At 39.6% G+C, this 18983-nt stretch overlaps 1 protein-coding gene and 1 pseudogene across 9 annotated transcripts in view; one reads left to right on the plus strand and one right to left on the minus strand.

Moving 5' to 3' along the window:
- DTNBP1 (dystrobrevin binding protein 1) overlaps positions 1-18983 on the minus strand; it is a 180955-nt gene that overhangs the window by 3492 nt on the left and 158480 nt on the right. For 8 of the 9 annotated variants that reach the window (XM_072603895.1, XM_072603899.1, XM_072603894.1 and 5 more), the window contains one exon: positions 10547-10702. The exons of the other annotated variant lie outside the window; for it this stretch is intronic. In XM_072603895.1, the coding sequence (XP_072459996.1) occupies positions 10547-10702 (156 nt within the window). The remainder of the gene's footprint in view (positions 1-10546; positions 10703-18983) is intronic. 9 annotated transcript variants of the gene reach the window in all.
- LOC140500870 (large ribosomal subunit protein eL6 pseudogene) lies at positions 26-899 on the plus strand (annotated as a pseudogene).

Here is an 18983-nt window from a genome sequence, read left to right on the forward strand (position 1 = left end):
AGGTTAAAAAGGAAAAAAAGAGAGCAGAAAGGAAGATGTGGCTGAAAAGGTGGTAAAAAAGCCTCAAAAGCATTGCAGTTGGAACCCAGTCCTGGCCTGAAGGATTGGCAGGTACTCCAGGTCTGCAATGTATTCCCGGAGAGCCATGTACAAGCGGAAATATGCTGCACAAAAACCTGGATTGAAAGGAAAAAGAAAGTGAAGGTACCTGATATTATCTCAAAGCCAGTTGGTGGTGATAAGAATGGAGGAACCTGTGTGGTAAAGATTCACAAAATACCTAGATATTACCCTACTGAGGATGTGCCTAGAAAGCTAAGTCATGGCAAAAAGCCCTTCAGCCAGCATGTGAGGAGACTTCAAGCTACCATCACCCCAGGCACCATTCTCATCATGCTCATTGGCTGTCACAGGGGCAAGCGAGTGGTTTTCCTGAAGCAGCTGGCTAGTGGCTTGCTACTGGTGACTGGGCCTTTGACCATCAACTGTGTTCCTCTGAGAAGGACCCATCAGAAATTTGTCATTGCCATGTCTATCAGGGTTAACCTTTAAGGTGTAAAAATTCTAAATCATCTTACTAATGCTTACTTCAAGAAGAGGCTCCATAAACCCAAACACTAAGAAGGAGAGATTTTTGATACAGAAAAACAGAAATACAAGATTACAGAGCAGCACAAGGCTGATCAGAAAACAGTGGACTCACAGATCCTGCCCCAAATCAAGAAAATTCCTCAGCTTCATGGCTATCTACATTCTGTATTCTCTCTCTCCAATGGAGTTTATCCTCACAAACTGATGTTTTAAATGCCTAGCCGAGAACTCTTATTAAAATATTTGGAATAACTAAAAAAAAAAATAACAAAGCCTATCAAGTTATGATGAACTTTGAAGGTGAACCTGGGGTCTCTGAACTTGTATTTAAAAAACAGAAAGTTTTGGTAACTATTGTGATACAACTGATTTCCTTTGTAATCCTATGTATTTTATGTATTTAAAAATATTATTCTGAGGAGGGGGCCATGGTACAAAAAAAAGTTAAGAAGCACTGGCTGCAGTGATAGCCCCCTAACAACCAAAACACACCCTAGCAAACATAACCTCCTCTTCTCTCAAATCCTTAGAAACTGGGTCCATTCATTTGTGCCAAGGCATAGGAAACAAGGGAGAGATACCCACTCTGGATCTAAGTGTGCTGAAGTGCATATTCAGAGGAAATTAGAATTAGGTTAAATCTAGTTCTGAGAAAAATAAGCAGAAAAGCACAGTGAATATTCACAGTGACACATCCTTCCAAGGCCATCTATTATTAATTATTTAAAACGTGTTTTTTATGAGTACTGAACACTTTGAGGTAGGATACCAAGTGATGTTGCTTCATTAGTGTGTGTGTATGAATTGTAATTAAAGTCATTTAAAGTAGGGCTCACCTTCAATGACTGTCTTTACTAGAAAAATCTTTTCAGATCTATAAACTGCACCTTTTAATTTTTCCTCTTTTTTCTTTCTTCATTGCTTTGGACCTGTGATTCCCTCAGTAAGGGAAATTCGCTCTCCCCATACAGCTCAGCCTCAGTGCACTGAGATGTACCGACAGGTGTTAGAGTCAGAAAAACCTGGGTTCAAGCCCCGTGTCAGGAGCATGTCCAGATGCAGCACGGCACTGATCTGTGCTGGACAGGGGAGCTTCCTTCAACCAATAAAATCAAAGATTTCACTCCAAGGTATCTTTGTGGTCATTGAGCTCAACTCCCTCATTTTACAGACAAAAAAAAAAACAAACCAGGGAAGTGAAGCAACTTGTCTAAGGTTAAGAAGATAAGTCCTAATGGACTAATAATACTTGTTCCCTATTTATCACATCAGACATTTTATGCCAGCTGACTAATTTTGGCTCTCCAGTTTTCCTTCCCTCTCTAATATGGTAATAACAGTAAGTTATTAACAGCATAGGAGTGGAAATCAATCATACACCTTAAATAATTAAAATAAAACAACTTCATCGTTGCTTCCTTGGCTCCAATCTCCAGCCAAGGCCAAGCCAATCTCCTCCTGTTTTTTTGATAATCTCTGGCTCCGCCCCTACTACTCACAGACATGCCAAGCTTTGCTCTAACCTGAAGTAACATTCAGTTGATCTCATTGCTCCGTAGGTGCTTTTCCTATGTCTCTCTCTTCCCTTTCACAGTCAAAATACTAAGGAAAAAAACCATCTCTACTTGCTGCCTCTACTGTTTCACTCCCACTCACTCCTCAATCCCTGCTCACTAGCAGTGCTCTCACCAAGGTTACCACAAGCAAGATCTTAATTGATGAATCAAATGGTCTTTTCTCCATCCTGATCCTCTGTTTCACTGTAGCCACTGGCCTATGACACTCAAGAGGACAGAGTGAGGCTGATGACTTTGTGCAACTCTGCCTCACTTAGATCCAATTTATGCATGAATCAAGACATCACCCATACCATTTTACTAACTATGCCTCAAAGTCCTATGGCGACAGGCAAGTGATGAAGCAGCAGGTGCAGATACACTGAGAGCTACAGTCACAACCTTGCACACAGGTGGCCCAGACCATAGGGTCTTTTCTCACTGGAAGCAGCAGTGGGACTCAGCAGTCCCCTGGGTGTCTGAGCAACCTTTTAAGGATTGCATTGGGCTAGAAAAGGTGCCCTAAAAATTGTCTGCTTACCCAACCCTGGCCTGATTACCGTGGTAGGCAGGGCATTCCACTATGCAGTCAAAACACAAAAAAATGTATAAAATGTACAAAAACATCTGCAAAGATGATTCCACTCACATATGGAACATGCACACGCGAATAGACAATACAAAACCTAGTAGACCTGAAAGACGTATTGCTCTTGTTGAACTCAACAGGTATCATATCCAAATAGCAGCCCTGAGTTAAACAAGGTTGGCAAATGAAGGCCAGCTTACTGAAGTTAGAGCTGGAGTGGGATGCGGTGAAGGCGAGTACCATGAAGCTGGTGTGGGTTTTGCAATCAAAACTAAGCTAATCAGCAAGCTGATATGCCTGCCAAAAGGAATGCTCATGACAGTGCAATTGCCACTTGCAGGAAAATGCCATGCCACCATCATCAGTGCCTATGCTCCCACCTTGAAGAACCCTGATGAAGTCAAAGAAAAATTTTATGAAGACCTAGAGACCCTTATCTTCAGTGTGTCAAAAGAGGACAAGCTTATAATTCTGGGTGACTTTAATACTAGAGTAGGCTCAGACTACCAGACTTAACAGGGAGTCCTAGGGAGGAATAAGGTTGGAAATGGCAACAGCAATGGTCATTTACTGCTGAAGACTTGTGCATCACATGACCTCATCACCAACACTATCCCATTTAGCTAAACACAATAAACCTTCATGGATGCACCTTCGCAGCAAACACTATCATCTAATAGACTATGTGATTGTAAGGAGAAGAGACAGACAAGATGTGAGAGTGACAAAGGCAATGTGTGGTGCAGAGTGCTGGACTGATCGTAGATTTATCCTTTCCAAGCTAAATATTCACATTCATCAAAAGTGCCACCCCCAAGGCAAAAGGACCACCAGAAAATTTAATGTCAACAAATCAGAGGTCTTCTCTTATCGTGAACAGTTTGCTGTTGACTTGGAGAGAAAGTTGAGCCAACACACAGTTGGCAACAGCAGAGCAGGAAAGGAGTGGGCAGCTCTCAGAGATTTGGTGTACAGCACTGCATTTGCTCATCTGGGTCAGAACACTCGCAAACACCAAGACTGGTCTGATGGAAATGATGGGGAAATTCATAAGCTGCTAAACAAAAAATGAGAACTTCACAGGATTTACCAGCAAGATAGTTCATCCACCTCTAAGAAGGCTGTATTTAATTTCATCAAAAGCAAAGTACAAGCAAAGCTTAGAAATTCAGTATTCCTGGCTCAGTAAGAAGGCAGATGAAATTCAGTTTTATGCTGATAGTAACAATCCAAAGCACTTTTACGATTCCCTGAAAGATATTTATGGACCAAAAACCTATGGTGCATCACAACTACTCAGTGCTGATGGAGCCACATTGATTAGTGAAGAGGACATGATCCTACAGAGATGGGCTGAACACTTTCATAGTGTTCTCAATAGACGATCATCAATCAATGCTGAGGCCACTGACCATTTACCTCAGGTTGAAGTCAATCCCTCCTTAGCTGAACTTCCAACTGAAGAAGAGGTTTTGAGAGCCATTAGGCTCCTTTCATGTGGCAAAGCACCTGGTGCTGATTCTATTCCAGCTGAGATTTACAAGGTAGGGGAACTATTGCTCACACAAAAGCTGATTGAAATTTTCCAGGTTATATGGCAAGAGGCAGTTATCTCCCAGGAGTTCAAGGATGCCTCCATCTTTATAAGGGTAAAAGGAATGGATTGTCCTGCAACAATCACAAGGGTGTCTCTCTCAGTCAACCACAGTGGCTTCCCACTATTTCCAGGATCAAATATAAAATCCTGTGTTCGGCTTTTAAAGCCCATCATGACTTTCACATACTCTAGGATGCAGTGACCCTTTCTTCTGATCCTTGTCTGTGACACTACAGCTCCAAATGTTTTTATCAACTTTTCTCTATGCCTGGAACTCTCTCCCTCCTTTCCTCTACCTCATAGCCTCCCTGGCTTCTTGGCTTCCTGCACATCTCAGACACTCGATAAGTGAGTGTTGAATAATTATTTGAATGGTTTAAAGAGAGCAAACTAAGTACTTGGCAGAAGGTTATATGAGAAAATCATTACTAATTCAAAGGCACTCTGGAAACTCTCTGCCTTGTACTATATAAATGCTCTAGAAACACACTTAGTCTTTGATTTAAATAAGAACTCTGTTATATGCAACAACTACATATCATCTAACACATTACCTTTTTCAGTAGACTGGGCTTATGAAATGAACACTTTATAACAGTAATCTGAATTTATAACACGGTAGGAAGATTTTTTTAAAGTCCATTTATTTTGTCATCCCTTAACACTGGATCATCTTATTATATGAGTAATTTAACACCTTGCTTTTGATGACTTTCATTAATATGTATAAAAATAAAATTACTGCTGCATGGTATCATGGAAAAAAGCCCCTAATGGGAGGACTGGACCTTAGTTCCACCTCAGCCTCCAAATCACTACATAATTTGCATAAATCGCTGTATCTCTCTGAGTTCAAGTTTCATTATTTGCAAAATAAGGGAGTTGGAACATATGATCTCAACTTTAAAATTAATGTCTATTTGCACTGAAAATTTGGGGGTGCCCCCAAAATGTCCTTATGCTAATTTAATTCAGCAACATCTAACCTCCATATATTCTTGTAACCTTCCTTACAAACCACTTCTCTTGAAAGTCACACCTTTATCAGTCAGTTTGAGGAAATGTTGGGATAATGGATTTAGAACAAGATTGGACCCTCCCTTTGATCTTCCATCCTTGGAGTACTGGTTCTTTATAATCCACAGAACAGGCACTTAAGACATAACTGCTGCTTGACTGGCTCTGCAGTAACTCCCCTCAAATCTCCCTCTCGCCTCTCTGCTCACATGGCGCCAAGCACCTCTGAGAGCAAGGCTGCTTCTCATCCTGTGGACCAACTGGCCTAACTTCTGCTGTCGCCTAAGTGGGGCTGTGAGCCCTTTCCTTTTCTCAGTAAATACAGAAGGTTCTAAAAATAGCCATTTTCTGAATAGAATTTTCCTTGCCTTGTCTCAATTTCAAAATGAACTGGGGAGGGGGGTGGGCATAGGACAGAAATTCAGCCTATTTTTCATTTAATGGTATATGACTAAAATATCAATGTGGTGATGTAGTTTTGGATTATTCCTAATTAATTAAATTTCTTCACATTCAACTCTGGAAATCTTCCCTAGGAAAGGGCAGCCTGTACTGTCAAAGTGAGGACATTTAAAGAATAGTTGTAAGCTGATTTTTTACAGACTCATTTGTTCCTTCTGGCTGCATGTCAATTAAGAATTGTCCTAGCTAAAGACAAAATTTGAAAAACCCCAGGGGCAGCTGGTGGTGCAGTGGATAGAGTTCTGGACCCAGAGTCAGGGAGACAGACCCAAGTTCAAATTTGGCCTCAGATACTTCACAGCTATGTGATTTTTGTGTGAGTCACTTTCCTTTTTTTGGCTCAGTTTACTCAACTGTAAAATGAGGATAATAACAATATCTACCTCCCAGGCTTATTGTGAGGATCAAAAGAGGTAATATTTGTAAAGATATTAGCACAGTGCCTGGCACACAGTAGGTGCTATATAAATGCTAGTTATTTTTTTCCAATTAAAAACTCCCCCACAAAATGCTGTCCCTGCTGAGATATATTAACCAGTCCTACTTGACATTTGAGGAAATTATACCAGAGACAGCTATAATGGCCAAAAATCAAGTTTTTAAAAGCAACAGTAATATACAGCTATATTGTACAGAGCTAACATACTTCCATCCTCCTTAGTCTGAGTCAGGTGTCACAGAACGATTCAACAGAAGACTAAAACCTCTTGCATGAAAATTTTCTAAAATGTTTCCTCAGGCTCAAATACTGCATGTGTTCTGGTCTCTGATCCCTGGACTATGCAGTGCTGGAGACATATACCTCCCTCTCGGTTCCTGTCACATGATCTAGATGGGAGGGGGGAGGCGGTGGGCACAAGTAGCACAGTTTGCTTCTCTAAAGGAACCAATCAGCTTCACCAAGGAAGACTCTCGTAAGAACATTTACAACAGAACATAAGATGACCACAGAATGGTCAAAGAAGGGCAATTTGACTACATCTGATTTTATCAATGAGTGTCAGATGTTCTCTCGCAATGAGCTTAACACAATTTTAATAGATTTCGTAAACTTAAGATAAGGAAATGAGTTAGTTACACTATTAAGTGATGTCTTTCTTGATCCCTCCCTCCAAAAATTGACCTCGTATTTATTTTACATATGTAAATTTTAAACATACTCCTGTTCATGTTTTCTCCTTAACAGAATGTCAGGTCCTCCAGATAGGGAGTTTCATTTGGGGGAGGTATTTAGTGAATGCTAGTTGATTGATCAGACAGAATGAAACCTGAAATTTCACCAAATGATCATTTAACAGTGACACGGTAGTGCACGGCTTGTGGAGCACAATTTTCCTCAACATGAAAGAACAAATTTTCTTGACTTCTGTATTTCAAAGCAAACCAATCTACTTACACAAAGGCAGCCTGCATACTGCAGTGGCATCATTTATCTTTTTGTGCATTAATATCGAACTATTAAAGTCATGTTAACATCCATGATTGCGTTCACTGTCCTCCTATACGAAGAGACACTCCAGCCACCATTAGGAAATGTACTCTGAATTGCTACTCCAACAGCCTTGACAGACTTGTGCTAATCTACACCCTCTTACCTAGTTCCTCTTTGTGACACATTTGCAAGAGAACAGGCAGTGCTAAGGTCTGTGGTCAGGGCATAGCACAAAGTTGATTTACACCAGATTTACACCGCAGTAGCACTATGTTCTGACTAGTTTAGTTAACTAAGCTAACAGTCTTTATTAAAAGGAGAGCCAAGGGCTGTGTCCTTAAAAAAAGGTTACGTACCTCACAATGGATTTGGCAGGCACTATTTCAGCTGTCCACACATATGTGGATGAGGAAATTGTATAGAGATCACCATATTACATGTACAAAATTTCCCTAAGTCACATTCATTCCAAGTTACTAAAGTTATTAACCAAAACAGAAAGCTTAAAAGTAAAATAAATTTATCTAAGTAACATAAGAAGAACCCATGCACATTAGATTGTATAGAATAAAAACCAATATGGGCCTTTAGAAAATTGACCATGAAGTGACATTACCAGGGAGGTGGAAAAACATTTAACATGATATATTAACAATGAATGGTCTTTTCCTCCCTAAATAAAAAAACATTTTCTGACAAAATAATTCTGTTTTGAAGAATATATGGTTTTTCTTAGGCAAGACATTAACTCTACCATTAACATCAGTAGACTTAAGTTAGTCTTTTCTAAGTGACAAGCTCACAATCTAATGTAGAATATGAGGTCCATGTCTTCCCTAAATTTTACATTTCAGTATCTAATACAGTGCTTTGTACACAAAAGCATACTCAATAGTTTATAAATCAATAAATGAGTTATATAATCTCTTTCATATCTGGGGTGCCTCTTCTGTAAAAACAAAGCAGTGACTTCCATGTCATGAACCACGCTTTTGCATGAGGCTCTTCCCCTTCTGGGAGCAGTCTTCTCTCAACTATCTTTGGATATACTGTGATAAGAAAATTATTTGTAAATCTAAACAATATTTGTGAATGTAAAGTTGAGGAAGTTGAGGCACTTAGCCAGTTAAATTTCCATTCCTCCTCACCCTCCAATTAAAACAAAAACAAACTAGCTCTTGAGGAAAGAGATTTTCTCCCAAAATCACCGAAGTTAACTTTCTATAAGGGTTCTACCTCTTTACTTAACTCTGGATGGCAAAGCAACCCTCCCTCCCTCAAAACAAAGTCAAGTGCAAGTCATGTCATCATTTCTCCAATGGCAAGGTCTTCTTCAGCAACAAAGGACGAACCCACACACAGGATGGCAAACGTAAACAGAAACTTTCTGCTGCCTTCCCATACAAGAGATCATGGTATTACTGAAGTTACAAAATCTGGTAAAAATAAAACCAAATCATCTCTCAAAATGGTAGAACATTTCATTTATCTACATTGTAAAGGCTTTTGTTTCTCTGAAATTTTATATCCATCAAAAACAGCACCGATTAAACAAAAGGAAACTAGGTGTTAAAACTGAAATATACATCACATGATCAGGATCAGGGTTGGGAAAAATTATATAATCATTTGCATCGATTTATCACACTTCAGATACTTAGATATTATTAACCAATTGGTTTTTCTACGTTCCTTCCTCTACTTTGTTCCCATTTTTTCCCCCTAGAGATCTCCTTTGAATAGGGAGGCAAAGTAGGATGATGGAGACAGGACAGAATGAAAGAGATACAGTAATGAAGCTGGGGAAAGAGCAGAATATAAGGAATGTCAGGGTGACAGAAGCACGGAAGGAAAGGGCTTTTTAAAAAGGCAGGAGAACTGAATTACATTGTATTATACTTTCTTGTCCTGTTATTTCTACAACTGACATGAATCTCTTCTGTAAATTTCAAAATGACAAAATCAAAGAATTTTACTGTTGGAAGGAACCTCAACAATCATTCTGTCAAGACTATAACCAAAAGGAATTCTTACTATATTATGTCTGAAAAATAAGCAGTCACCAGCAACTGTATTTGGGGACTTCAGTGAGGAGAAGCCTGCCACCTCTCCAGGCAGCTCATTGTAGTTCTGGAAAGCTCTGGCTCTTAGCAAGCTTGTCCTCATGTTCAGTCCAAATTTCATAAGCTGTTCCCACCAAGGTCAAACTGAACAATTCTAATTTCTTTTCTATATGACAACCTTTCAAATACTTGAAGTTAATTATCATATCTCCCTTAAGTAATCCCTTCACCAGGTGAGACATCCCCAATTCCTTCAACCTTCCTGACAAGGCATGGACTTTCTCAGTTACTCTCCTCTGGATTCTCCAGCTTATCAACATGCTCTAAGCTAAACATGATGCTGCAGCTATGGTCTGACAGGGGCAGAGAACAGAGAGACCATAACTTCTTATTCTTGGAAGTCACACCTCCTGTACTGTAGCCTGAGACTGCCTTAACTCTGTAGGCTACTGCATCACACCAGTGACTCTCACTAACTTTCCCCTCCAGCCCTCACACCTCCAGACAAAGCGCAGTCTCAGCGCACCTCCCAGCCCTGTGTTTGTGAAGTCAGTTTTCTGAGACTGTGTTTGAGGCTTTGCCTTTAGTTGTATTGCATTTTATCTTCATTAGATTCAATCTAGTGATCTAGCCTGCTATGACCTTTTGGATCCAGATCCTATCTGGATGGTATTCCATTTCTCCTGGAATGGTAAAGCCATTCCTCCTAGCTTTGAATCATCTGAAAATTTGGTAAGGATGTCCTCTATGCTTTTCTCCAAGTCACTGATAAAAATGTCAAGATCCCTAGGGCACTGTGCTAAGAGACCGCTTGCCATGCTGACATCAAGCATTAACTATTCTTTGGGTCCAGCCATTCTGCTAGCTTTGAATTCAACTAATTACATTATTTCATGAGGGCAGAAGCTTTTCATCTAGTGGCTTTAGCCCGTAAACACAAGACAGACCTCGGCGCTTCCTGTCCCTGGAATACCTTACACAGCAAGGAGCTCAGGAACGAGCTTTCTGGAGAAGAAATGAAGGTGTGTGAACAGCGCCACTGGGCAGGTAAAATTTTCTCCCATAGAGGGAGACAGAGGGAGCAATGCCAGAAAGCAGCTCCAGGCCAATAAGATGGATGTTTGAGTAATACGAGTGTCCGTTTGATAACAGACTCAGATGTTAGATGGCTGTTCCCATCCCACTGTGGGTGAGTCAGCAGCAGGAGACACATACAGATGGAAACACGGCCCCACTTGCCTCGTCGCTCAGCTATCTGCAGGTAGCCTGTGGAAAGGTACTGCTCCATGTCCTGCTGGAAGGCTTCTTCAAAGAATTTCTGGCGCTCCTTTAGTTTCAGCTGTTGGCTGTGTTCCATATCGAGCACCTTCTGAGTGTGTTCTGCATCTAGCTCAGCTGAGAAAAGAGAAAGAGTCCAACTTCAGGAAAGGCTTTAACTTCAGGAAAGATGGAACACAAAATCACCACTAACTTGAAACTCCTGAATGTCTGTACATGGCAGATGAGACCTTCTAAGTGCAGCACGTTTATGCTCTTGGTGTTGGTGGTGTGCTTATACACTAGCCCAAAGTGGCCTCACACCCTGGCCAGACATCTAACTGAACACTTACTATTAATCACCTGAAAATGCTACATAAGATTGATGATGGAGGATTCTTGATCACTAATACATCTGAGAATAAACATATAGCAAAGCAGCTTGTATTCACTGCATTTAGTGGTCTGGTTCCAACTGTGAAAGAAAAGACAGGCCCATCTCTTTGTGACATCAGTTTGACAGAAGCTAGGCAGTGCCTGATAAAATGCCCTCCTTATGTTTCATTCCACCCCTGCAGAAGCAAGTGAGTTGCATGGCTTTCTCCATCTGATGATGCATCCAACACTTGACACACACGCGCACGCACGCACGCACACACACACACACACACACACACACACACACACACTCTTCTGACTGCCAACATAATTTTACAGCACAGTTTAGGACCTGTGACTCCACTATTCTATATGCTTAGTTTTCCTTAGGATTCTTTTGTGATTAGTACTACTAACAGAGTTTATATACATGCGCAGGGCACTTCAATAAAACAAACATGTACTAAGCACCTACTACGTACAAGGCACTATGTGAGGTGCTAGAGACAGAAAGCCACAAATGACTTTAATTTTATATTCTACTGGGGGGAGGGATGAAATTCCCTGTCTCATTTCAGAATCAGGATTGTAGAGTTACAGAATTTGGAAGGGCAAAAAACCTTACAGATGACTGAGTCCAACAGCTTTGATTTAAAGATGAGGAAACTGAGGGGCAGAGGCATTAAAAGACTTGCCGATGGTCCCATAGCTAGTAAGTGTCAGAGGCAAGGGCTGAACTATCTTTCCAGGCCCCACGTTCAACATTTAGCCATGGTACCCTCTAAATTTAAAGACAGGCTAGGGATATTAGGGCCTTTTAGGATTATTTATTTTTTAAACTAGACAAAATTTTTTGGGGGGGGAGAGGTGGGGCTGTGTCCAGGACCTGTGATTGCATCAGAGTAGAGAATTTCTAGTCAGTAAATCCCCTATACCAAGGTAGATATGTAAATACTCTGCTTATCACAGTCTTCTAGAAAAAAAGCCTGCTGCACTGAGAGACTCAGTGACTATCCCAGGATCACACAGCCAGAAACTCAGGTCTTTCTGACTCTGGGGTCAGGCTGACTCTCCATCTACGAGGCCAAGCTGCTTTTCTGACCTATAAATACTTCATGCGTGTACAGCTCTTCCCCTAAGAGATAGAAAGGAAGGAAAATGAATAAAACTGTATTTCCTGTGACTCATCAGCTAGCACAAGTCATTGCTCAGCCTGGGCAAACTATATTTTTATATTGCCTTAAAGCCACAGTGTCCTAAAACTTTCATACTCCAAATTAGTACAGAACTATTCGTCATTCATCACTTCATATTCGGCAGAAATTCTTGATCTTTTTTTAATGTTATAGACCCTTCTGGAAAGCTGATAAAGCCTATTAAGCTCCATCCTAGAATGTTATACAAAACACAGAATTACAAAAGAAACTAGTTATATTGAAGTAAATATGTAATTTTTCCCATCTAAGTTCATGGAAATAAATTATCAAAATTTTTTTAACGGTTTATAAATCCTCAGATTAAAAGAACTCCTGTGCATCTGGCTATGTCTATATAGATTCCTAACTAGGCTTGATCTTAGCATATAGCAACCTGGGTTGTATACTAGAGTAATATAAGATTACTACTGACATTCTGCCTTTATCTCTGTCATTCCAAAACATCCCATTGCTAAATAAGTAGAGAATTTCTATTACTTCATTCATTTGGGAAAAACCAAAGAAGACAATAAAAATAATTCCATGTAAACAAAGCTAGCTTATCTTCAGAAAGGTTCACTTGAAAAAGTTCCTATAAGGTCCCTATAAGACTACAAGGTATGACTATAAAATAATGTGATTGGTTTAAAAAAAAATACTGAAACATATTCAAATGAGTATTATCATCTTTGGGAGACAATATTCTTATTTCAACAATTAACTATCTCTTCATTTATAGGCTAGACTGTTTCAAGGAACTAGGAAAAAGGAAAGAAGATATATTTTTAAAATGTAATTGTTACTGCCTATTGTGCAACATCAAATATATTTAAAATTAATGTTTATAATAGGACTAAAGATTCATTTAGAAGAGAAACTGATTATTACTGTATTAATAGATGAATCTTGAAAAAGTAACAGCTGGTGAGAAGATTCCATGACTGCCAAACAGATGACTCAAGTCCGTGTATGTGCGCATGGGTGCCTGTAGACTATATATATGTATGTTTACATACATGCACACACATACATATAACTTGATATGGCAAGAAAAGTATACTAAAAATACATATATATGGATATTGGTTAGATGAAACTGGCCAGAAAGCTTCACTAATCATTCTTACATGTACGTGTTCGAGAAGAACAGGGTTGTGGCCACTGCTACAAGACTTAAACATCACTACCTATTACTGCCAACGCAAAGGGTTTGTACCTTGGTCTTTATTAGAGGACAGCAAGCCTCAAGCTTTTTTATCCTACTATCACACTACCCAATCTTTCCTCTCCCAAGGGTTCCTATAACACTGCGTGCCCCACAAAATTCATCTTTGGAACCCTGCGTCCACTTGCATTTAATTGCTGTGTACTTGACAACAAGTTCTGCCTCCATTTAGCTGAAGCAGCTGTTAAGAGCTCTGAAGTTCAGGTATCTGGGAAACTCTTTGCATTTCTCCTGTTCCCCCCAAGGAGTATCCATTTTCAATCTGCAGAACACTCCTTTGGTAGCTGTACATTGTCCATCTTGTGCAACACCCCAACCTTGTACAAGTTCACATGTACATGTTTACTTTATGTAATAGGGCTGTTTCTGAAAAGCTGTGTTTAAATAAATTTTTTTTGCTGCTATAAGGATTCTGTCCTCTGTTAAAAAGAACCTTTTGGCTAGTTTTGTTGTAAAGGGAATAAGCATCCTAATATCTTTTATAAACGCAGCTCTTCTAGCATATTATGGAGCAGACTTGTATTTGGCGACAACAGAGAGGGCCTGAGTCCAATCGCTAGTGTTTTTTGAACTACATATTTTTTTTTTCCATCTAGTCAGATACCTTAAAATTATATTTTAAGAAAATGCCATGTATTAAAAATACCAGCAAATATATGTTTGTACTTTAGTGTTCTCTCTCTCTCTCTCCTACCCCCCAGGACTGCAAATCTTCTGCACCGTAACAGATGGTCCTTCATGAGTTGTTAGGATGAAAAAGTTGTCAAATGATAGCCAACCTTCTGGCGATGAGTTTCTCCAAACTTAGGTTGTATTTGGAGACAGATATAGTTTCAAAGTCTTTCCAGTTTAGAGGGCAGAACCTGCAAGATCCTAAGCTCAACTAGTATTTCCACCCCACCTCCCACCCCCACTCCTGGTACCTAGGGTCAATTCTGCAGCATGAGGTAGTATCTGAGGGGGGCTTTAGTAGGGAATATATATTTAGCATTCTAAAATACCTAAGACTTAAAACAAGAATCACAGTCATTAAAATCCTATTTATTGCCTTATTAAATTAAATTAACAGTGGCAGAGATTCTGCATGGTGTTACTTTTCTTAAAGGAAATTTTCTTAAAACAATAAAAGTTTTTATAACATTTCTATTGAATACAGGTCAACAGAGCCTCAAATATATGCTTCAGGACGTTGAACTTAGAGAAAAGAAGACTAAAGGGGGAGATGATAGTTATATTCCAACATTTGAAGGGCTGTCTTGCAGAAGAGTGATTTAACTACCACCACTTAAACCTAGAGCAAGGGTTTTTAACATGCGGTTCATGAAATTTTTTTAATATTGATAAACTAACTGTATTTCAATATAATTGGTTTCTTTTATAATCCTCTGCATTTTATACATTTAGAAATATTCTGAGAAAAGATTCTCTAGCCCAATAAGAATACTTGACCTTGAGGGAAAACTCAGAAGAAGGAGAGAGAAGTTACATGAAAACAAATTTCATCTCAATATTAGGGAAAACTGCCTAATAATTAGAGCTTCCCTAAGGTGGAATGATAGTGAGTTAAATTCCCTGTTATTTAGAAGTTTTCAAAGCACAAACTGATCAATCACTTTTGAAAGATTCGTGAATTTAGAAGATTCATGCTTTTAGTACAAGTTGAACTAGATGTCCTGAGATCAAGCTCTAAGATTCGATAAATTGTTTGTTTTTTTTTAAAAAAGGACACAAGACAAATTCTAGAGCAGCAGAAGCCACAGAAAGATTAAATGGAGGAGATTTCCAGCCAGGGTGACCTGGAAGGCTGACAGGAAAGGTCTATAGCTCTGGACGCAGAGTGGAGCCCAGCTCAGCCTTGGCCAAATGACTGGAGCAGGCTTCAGGGACAAAATCCCCAGAAGCAGCAGCAGTTCACAAATCCCTCAACCCACAGGCACCAGAGGTCAATGAGAGGGCTTTTTCAACCTGAGGGAGAAGGGAACAGAGTCTACCCCTGGCCCCAGTCCAAGGTGCTGGCTGAGCAAGGCCTCAGAAGGTAGGCAGCAGGCAGGGTCCTTTGTTCCATTGTTGGAGCAATGAGCATAAAGCCCCTGGGGGAACTAAGCAGCTGAAGCCCTGAGCACAGTTCTGGGGTGAGCAGGAGCACTAGGACCCTCCTCTTGACAAAGGATTCAGAAGTCAAGTAAGTGGCTGGGAAAATGCCCAAAAAAGGGAAAAAAAATAAGACCATAGAAGATTACTTTCTTGGTAAACAGGTATTTCCTTCTGTCCTTTTGGCTGAGGAAGAAAAAAGCATACTGTCAGAGGAAGTCAAGGCTTCTGCATCCAGTACCTCCAGAATGAATATACAATGGGCCCAGGCCATGGAAGAGCTTGAAAATCAAGTCAGTAGCTTGCTAAAGGAGACTCAAAAAAATGCTGAGGAAAATAATGCCTTTAAAAATAGGCTAACTCAGTCAGAAAAAGAAGTCCAAAAAGCCAATGAGGAAAAGGCTTTAGAAAGCAGAATTAGCCTAATGGAAAAGGAGGTTCAAAAGCTCATTGAAGAAAAGAGTTCTTTAAAAATGAGAGTGGAGTTCAGGGAAGCTAATGACTACATGATAAACCAAGATGTTGCAAAACAAAACCAAAGGAATGAAAAAATAGAAGATAATGTGAAATATCTCATTGGAAAAACAACTGACCTGGAAAATAGATCCAGGAGAAACAATTTAAAAATTATGGGACTACCTGAAAGCCATGATCAAAAAAAGAGCCTAGACATTATCTTTCATGAAATTATCAAGGAAAACTTCCCTGATATTCTAGAACCAGAGGGCAAAATAAATATTGAAAGAATCCCACTGATCACTTCCTGAAAGAGACCTGAAAAGAGAAGCTCCTAGGAATATTTTGGCCAAATTTCAGAGTTCCCAGGTCAAGGAGAATATACTGCAAGCAGCTAGAAAGAAACAATTTGAGTACTGTGGAAATACAATCAGAATAACACAGGATCTGGCAGCTTTGACATTAAAATATTGAAGGGCTTAGAATAGGATATTCAAGAAATCAAAGGAACTGGGATTAAAACCAAGAATCACCTACCCAGCAAAACTAAGTATAATACTTCAGGGGGAAAAAATGGTCATTCAATGATATAGAGGACTTTCAAGCATTCTTGATGAAAAGACTGAAACTGAAGAGAAAATCTGACTTTCAAACACAAGAATCAAGAGAAGAATGAAAAGGTAAACAGGAAAGAGAAATCATAAAGGACTTTCTAAAGCTGAACTGTTTACATTCCTCCTTGGAAAGATAATATGTCTAACTCTTGAGACTTTTCTCAATATTGGGTAGGTGGAGGGATTACACACACACACACACACACACACACACACACACACACACACACACATAGACAGAGAGCACAGGTTGAGTTGAATCAGAAGGAATGATATCTATAAAAAATAAAATTAAGGGGTGAGAGAAGAATATATTGGGAGGAAAAAGGGAGAAATGGAATGGGACAAACTATCACTCATAAAAGAGATATGGAAAATCTTTTTCAATGGAGGAAGTGAGGGGAAAAGTGATGCTTACTCTTGTCACATATGGCTTAAGAAGGGAATAACATGCTCACTCAATTTGGTAAGAAAATCTAGCTTACACTACAGGAAAGTAGGGGAGAAGGGGACAAGTGGGGTGAGGAGGATGATGGAAGGGAGGGCAAATGGGAAAAGGGAGTAATTAGAAGTAAACACTTTGGGGAAGGGACAAGGTCAAATGAGAGAATAGAATAAATGGGGGACAGGGTAGGATGGAGGGAAATATAGTTAGTCTTATACAACATGGCTATTTTGGAAGTCTTGTGCAACATGACACTTACACAGCCTGTACTGAATTGCTTGCCTTCTCAGTGGGGATGGGTGGGAAGGGAGGAAGGGAGAGTAGTTGGAATTCAAAGTATTAGAAATGAATGTTGAGAATTGTTATTGCATATAACTGGAAAATAAGAAATACAGGTAATAGGGTATAGAAATCTATCTTGCCCTTCAAGGAAAGACAGAAGATGGGTATAAGGGAAGGGTGGGATGTGATAGAAGGGAGGGCACATTGAGGGAAGGGGTAATCAGAATGCAAGGTGTTATGGAGTAGGAGGAGGGGAGAAAAACTATCAAAATCTAAAAATAAATAAAACTTTTAAAAAGGACACAAGTTAGAACAAAATAAATTATTTTCCACATTAAATATTTGACTTATTTACTGATGTTGCTAATCCATTGAGGGGAATGACAGAGGATTATGAGAAACACTATCTACAAAAAGGAAACAAGCAGTGGAGGGAAACAAGTTTGCAGAATAATTTTCATGGGACCCAGTGACACCAAATTATTCTATTTATAGATGAAATTTCCAGGAAGACAACGAATTAATATAAAACACAGCTACATCACTTTTATGGTAGCCTATTGTCATTACTGATAATAGTGGAACATTAGATCACAACACGCAATACCCAAGGTGCCAGATGAGGAAGTAGAAATTGTGCTAATGATTAAGTTGAGAATATCATAAGGATCTCAGAAAATACATACAGAGAAAATACATGCTTTATTAAAGTGACAATTTTAAAGATACTCAGGGACTACTATTCATATTTCAAAAAGGGTAACATTCTCAAAGAATGAAAAAAGATAATCCACAGAATTTTATTCTAAATTTATTCTAAAATTCAAATGGATCTGTGACCACAGATTGATTGAGGTGTTCCCTCCAACAATTCCAATGGCAGTCCATCCAAACCTGCCAATCCTGTGCATCTGGCTGGTGGGCAGGGCTGGGACAAACCACTTCCTTTGTCCCCAACAACTTCCAGGTTGACTCCAATTCACACTAACACAGCCACAGTCTGTACCAACAAAATATCTGTGCTGAATCTCCTAATCACCTGCCTTCATCACTGGACCTGCTATTTTGCTTGGGCTCATTCTCAAACTGCTCAGCATACTCGCACCCTGCTACACTATTCCTATCCCTGTGATACTAATGTCCCAGTACCCACTGGTGAAGAACAATATCCTTTCTCTCCCAACTTCAGCTGTCTGTCCATTCCCTCATTCCCATCCTCCTGAACCCTATCCTCTTCTCAATATCCTACTCCAAATCTTCCCTTTCCACTGCGCCTTCTGGAACACCTGTTCCCATAATTAAGAAACTTATTTTCATCTTAAATATCTTCCTTTCTTATTTCTTTCATCTTCCAGCTTTCTCTGAGACCTGACTGCATGCCTATCCCCCCTTGCCAATACTGATTAAACTTTCATTCATACCCCTAACTCACTGGTTGAATACTCCTAACCCCCCACTAACACTTTCAGGCCCTTCTTCTACCACTGTCTCTCAGCAACCAATCCTCCTTTAAGGTTCATTCAATCCAAATTTTGTCACCAATCAATTGACACCCAGGAGATTCTTTCTCCTTTCACTGAATTCAGTGACTGACTCATGGTCCTGCTTTATGTCTTTTCCTCCTCTCATTATAGGAGACTTTAATTTACAAGCTGGTGTTCCTACAAATACCCTAACTTCCCAATTCTTCAATTTATGTCTCATGACTTACTCCTTCACTTCAACTCAGTTA

This window comes from Notamacropus eugenii, chromosome 4 (assembly GCF_028372415.1).
Source record: "Notamacropus eugenii isolate mMacEug1 chromosome 4, mMacEug1.pri_v2, whole genome shotgun sequence".
NCBI lineage: Eukaryota > Metazoa > Chordata > Mammalia > Diprotodontia > Macropodidae > Notamacropus > Notamacropus eugenii.